The 5,257-nt window shown below is 46.4% G+C and overlaps 1 protein-coding gene across 1 annotated transcript; it reads right to left on the bottom strand.

The window, feature by feature from the left end:
* Positions 1 to 1,675: 1,675 nt before the first annotated feature.
* On the bottom strand, positions 1,676 to 4,370 carry LOC122010184 (pectinesterase-like). The gene is made up of 2 exons (XM_042566623.1): positions 3,160 to 4,370; positions 1,676 to 2,407 (listed from the first exon to the last, which is right to left on the bottom strand). The coding sequence occupies exons 1-2, from the start codon at positions 4,178 to 4,180 to the stop codon at positions 1,713 to 1,715; spliced, it is 1,716 nt and encodes a 571-aa protein (XP_042422557.1). The 5' UTR covers positions 4,181 to 4,370; the 3' UTR covers positions 1,676 to 1,712.
* Positions 4,371 to 5,257: the final 887 nt, after the last annotated feature.

The following is a 5,257-nucleotide window of genomic DNA, read 5'->3' as shown; positions in this document are numbered from 1 at the left end:
TTTGTTTAGCTTTGCAATTGAGTGCTTTAACTACTGTAAGAGACTTCTCCGCCTGAAGGAGATTTATAGTGAGTTTTCAATATTTTAGATTAGCAATCCTCTGATTGCAAATCAAGTAAACGATCTGCCTCTTCTTTCTTTTTGTTAATTAGTTCTTTTTTTACAAGTGTTTATTTTAATCAAGTTATATGTCAAGAAAAGTTTGAGTTTATTTGTGCAGGGCAATTCACCCCCTCTTGTCGGTCGCAAAAGACCAACACTATCCATCATTGTCTTGGGTTATATCACATTTGTTGGTGGGAGTTCGTATAATCTAGTATTAGAGCTTTGGTTCAAAAGCAAGTGCTAAATCTATTTTTACCTGCTATTCTTCAAACAAAAGAAAAAGAAAAAAAGAAGTTGCTCGTGCAAATTGAAATGATTATCTTCAACAATTCATTTCTTGTTTCCCTTACTCTCAAACTTCTACTCTTTCATTTTCTCTTAAAATTCTATCATAATAAGTTCCAGTGGTATATGTTGAATTGTTACGTGATATTCTAATTTATTCTAGAGTTTAATTAAGAACTAAGAGATATCATCAATTGAGAGTCTATCACCCAAACGTGAGTGTTTGTGAGGTTTTCTTTCATCTTTGCATACATGTCCAACAACCAGGAGGATGGAGCAAATGAGGGGGCTAGACAGCTTCTGAATCTGCAATTGCAAGCATTGATGGGGAAATGCAGTGGATGATGAAGGCTGAATTAGAATCTATCAATGAGAGGTTGGATCAAGTGGAGGATGAGACACCAAGAAGACATCAACAAGACCGTTCTACTATACCATAATGAAGACATGCTCAAGTGGTTGATGTCGAAGAGAAAGATGAAAAGGTGGTGAAAGATTTTTGTGAGCAAAACTACAAGCAGTGAATTTTCAGCAATTGTTGAAATTACATATCTTGCTAAAAAATGATAGAAACAAAAATACATGTTGTCTATCTTTTGGTTTATATGCTTGTTATTTTAGCATTGACTTTGCTAGTTGTTACTATGAGTATAGAGAGAGCATTTTCAGTAATAAAGACCATAAAACATCAACTGCACAATCGAATGTAAAATGATTTAGCTTGTTGTTTGTATTATTCCGTAAGAAAGATGCTTTTAATGAAATTGACAATGAAACTATTATGCAAAGATTTCATATTATGATTTCTTATCATGAACCATTATAATTTCAGTGAAATTTTTTTGAAACATATTTATTAACTATCTTAAAATTATATATCGTTGATTTCTACCCTCTGACTATATTGTTGGCTTCGCCCTGCCTATAGCCTCTATAATAATTCTGAAATAAATATATTTTTTAAATGAAATATATAATGAAATGTTATTTTAGTATATTTTTTTAAAAAAATACATAATAATAAGATGCTTTTGATTTCCCCCCTTAAAGTTTTATATGTTTGCATCCGAGGACTTCGGCCAGAAGAGGGAGAGGAGGCCGTCGGGGACACGGCAGCGGCGGCGCGGGCTACTGCAGGGAGGGATGTGATCGGAACTGATGGCGTCTTCGATTTTTTTTTTCATATTTTTTTCTTTCTCTTTTTGAAAAATCAACTTTATTCCGCACTTGCAATTTAATAAAGCCTAAGGAAATTGCAGACAGGGAGATGATCGAGGAGCTTTAATTCATGGAATTAGGCGATAAATCGATTTAATTATTAGTTAATTCAAGCCTAAAATAATCGGCACCGAAGTGGAGGCCAGCCACTGGGCGCCCTGGATGAACTCCGCCACCGTGAAGTTGCCGGCCTCCGCCGCGGTGGTGATGACCCTGAACCCCGGCCACGCCACCCGGTTGGTGGTGTTCGCCCCCGGCCCCCGGTTCATGTACTCGCCGTAGTACAGCGAGTCGAGCGCGAAGGAGCCGTTCCACGGCATCCACCCCGCCGGATCGATCAAGTTATCGAGGTACGACTGCATGAACACGGTCCGGGAGTACTCCTTCCACGGCCGGCCGAGGAAGGTGGAGAAGTTGGCCTGCACCGGGATGAGGTCGGCGGCCGCCGCCACCTTGCACTTCTGGACGGAGATGCCGGTGTTCTGGTTAGGGTCCTCCCGCCCCTGCGCCGTGAATATGTTCTGCTGGTTGGGCAGCGGGCGGCGCGCGTAGAGGCTGCAGCCCTGCAGCACCACGGCGGCGTTGCCGAAGACGAAGTCGATGGTGCCGTAGACGTTGCACTCGCGGTAGAACTGGCGGAGGGAGTGGACGTAGAGCGTGTCCTGGTACCCCACGAAGCTGCACCGGTAGAAGGCGGAGAGGTCGGCGGAGACGCGGAGCGCCACCGCCTGGTGCTTGCTCGGCCCCGCCGCATTCTCGATCGTCATATCTCGCATCAGGAACCCGTTCCCCACCACCGCTGCAAATTAATCGCACAGATTAAACTTTTGTTCCTCTCTCACTGATTTCTCCCACACATTCAAATAAAAACAATGAATTGCATGATCATCAAAGATTGAATGATGATCGAGTTGCTGAGATCGTGCCAGTGCTATCGTGTGTGGAATCCATTAAAACTTGGAACAGGGGAATTCAATTATATGCCATGGCCAGTTCGACAGCTGGTGATTTTGACGAAGAAGCACTTCCACTCCCAGATGTCACCCCTTTTCGTTACAACGAAACATCCAAAACAGGGGAACAGGACGATGTTATCTGAGTTTTGTATCAAACAATCAATGACACAACTATACAGCCTAAAATATATCAAATTTTTCATATGAAATTTATCAAATCTCAAAATGAATCGGAACAAATATCATCCATGATTTACCAGGGAACGTGGGAAGAGGCCTATAGGGACGACTTCTTTTTCTTCACTGTGATATAAATTTAATTAAAAATTAAAAGTCAAGAGTTAAAAATGAAGAGAAGTCAGGAGGCTTGATCCATGGTCTTCCTCTAAGGAGAGAGGACAAAGTGGCATGTTTTCTAATGGCGTGACAGAGAAAGCAGAGTCTACCTGCTCCCCCGTGTTCACGTGGAGATCGCCGGTGGATCTTGAAACTCGGGAGCTGGATTTGAGATTTTGGCAAGAAAAAGAAAATCTTTTTGTGTGTTGTCGTGATGTTTTTGGAGTTGAAGGTGCGTGAGAGAAGGGAGGAGAGTTACCGAAGGTAGCGGATCGGAAGGTGGTCCATCCGTCGACCACGTTACGGCTGGCCTTCACCACCGTCTTCCCGATGCCGTCGCCGATCATCATCAGGTTCGTCTTGCTCTTGCTCACCTCCACGTTCTCGAAGTACGCCCCCGCCTTCACGTAGATCACGAACCTCCCCGCCGTGTTGTTCGGCGCCGCCGCCACCGCGTCGCTTATAGTCGTGAAGTTCCCGCTCCCGTCCTTGGCGACCACCAGATTGGGGGCGATCGGCGGCGTCGTCGCGTTCGCCGCCGGCGCCTGCAGTAGCTTCCGGTCCCTCGCCGGCACCCACGCCGGGAATCCCCTCATGTCGACCGCCTCCAGCGTCACCCGGCGGCGGCGCCGCCGGATGCGCTTCACCATCGCCAGCGAGTTGCTGACGAGGCGGGAGACGTGGAGGAGCCGCCGCTCGATGGCGGGGCGGTACCCGCCGCCGCGACCCACGTAGGCGAAGCCGTCGAGGCAGGTGTACTGGTTGGTGATGGCGGCGGAGAGCACCGTCTCGACGTCGTCCACGCGGTCGCCCGGGTCGCCGCCAGCGAGCCCCCCAGACGCCGCCTCGAGCTCGTCGAGAGTCTGCGCGAAGAGCTCGAGGCAGTCAGCCAGCGCGAGGCGCTGGCGGGCCTCAAGGTAGCCTCCGCGGCGGCGGAGGTAGTTGGTGATGTTCCAGGCGGCGTTGCGCACGGCGCCGGCGGTGGAGTTGACCGTGTGGCAGATCACCTCGGGCAGGGACTTGCCGTGCAAGCCCGGAACGGAAGAAACCGTCGAAACGCAGAGATCCGGGTACAGAGTGCCCTCGCAATACTGCCCAGCGGCGAGCACTCGCCGGCGGGAATATCGCAGACCGTCAATCTGACGCCCGGCCGGAATATCCTCCGCCGCATTGCCGAATACCGCCATCAGGAGCATAAAGTGGGAAGAAAAAGCAAGAGCCAGCAAGAGCAAGAGCACTTCGCGCTTCCCTCCGCATTCAGTACCGTTCAGCGTCGGCATGGTGAGTGACGGCCGGCGATCGAACCGCAGTGTGGAAATTGAAACTAGAAACCCTTTTTTAATGAAGGAGGCGATGATTAAATTGCGCGTAATGCAGAGGAATAAATAAGACGAAGAGTGGAAACTTTGTGAGTGTGGTCGGTGGTTGGGAGTAGATCAAATTGCGCTGGAAGTTGAAGAGAAGAGGAGAGGAGAGGGGAGGGGCGAGTACAAGCTGACAGCGTTCACGTGAATTTGTTCAGTCACTGCTCGCGTGTTAAAGTCGAGAGATAAAGACAAGGGAAAAGATATGGCTGGCTTTATGAACACTGACTTTCGACTTTTGAGTAATCAGTCCTCTAAATTTACTAAATAGAACAATAAAAGGTCAAAAATCAAAAACAGGCTTTGTCCCCGGGCACGGCTTCACGGTAAGAGGTGGGATGAATTTCTACGCAACGGAGAATTTAAAATTCACATAGAATAATTTATATGTTGTTGGTATTCAAATTATTCATTACGTTGGGCTGTTTTTGTCTGTATTTTTTAAATTTATTCTAATGGTTGATAATTTCTTTTTATAAAATCGAGTCCATCATTTTTAAAATTAATCAACTCGAATAATTGAATCCCTATAAAGTAACAAAAGAGACACAGCGACATTAGTTTTTTGAAATCATTATATGAATGCATTCTTGACTTTTAATAAAAGAATGTCTAAACTATCAATTTCATGTAAAATGATACCATAATTTTTAATATACTATTTGACATTATTATTTTTTTATCATATGATCGGGTCTGGAAACTGAGTTGGATGGAGGTCGGTCGGATTGTCGTCGGGGTTGACGGAAAGTCGCTGCGAAACCTGGTCGATTTGGCACCCGCCGGAAAAGCTTACACGAGCGGATGACGAGGGATGATGACGAAACAAGGGTCCTGCGCACACTCGAACAAGCCCACGAGTCGTTAGAGACCAAAAATCAAGGAAAAAGTTCCCGGGTCAGACCCTCCGACGCTCAAGTCAGGTAGTTTTTCCCCAGAAACGCAGAGAAAGGATGAAAAGTGAAAGATGAGTGTGAAAAGACAAGTGAACGT

The sequence above is a fragment of the Zingiber officinale genome, chromosome 8A (genome assembly GCF_018446385.1).
Source record: "Zingiber officinale cultivar Zhangliang chromosome 8A, Zo_v1.1, whole genome shotgun sequence".
Taxonomy (NCBI): domain Eukaryota; kingdom Viridiplantae; phylum Streptophyta; class Magnoliopsida; order Zingiberales; family Zingiberaceae; genus Zingiber; species Zingiber officinale.
This window is presented reverse-complemented; position numbering and strand designations above follow the sequence as displayed.

What these genes read in the sequence shown, in the direction of transcription:
- LOC122010184 (XM_042566623.1), bottom strand. Translation starts at nt 4,180, where the DNA reads ATGCCGACGCTGAACGGTACTGAATGCGGAGGGAAGCGCGAAGTGCTC. An exon ending in CTTCCGATCCGCTACCTTCG is followed by an intron (nt 2,408 to 3,159) that starts GTAACTCTCCTC and finishes ATTAATTTGCAG; the next exon opens with CGGTGGTGGGGAACGGGTTC.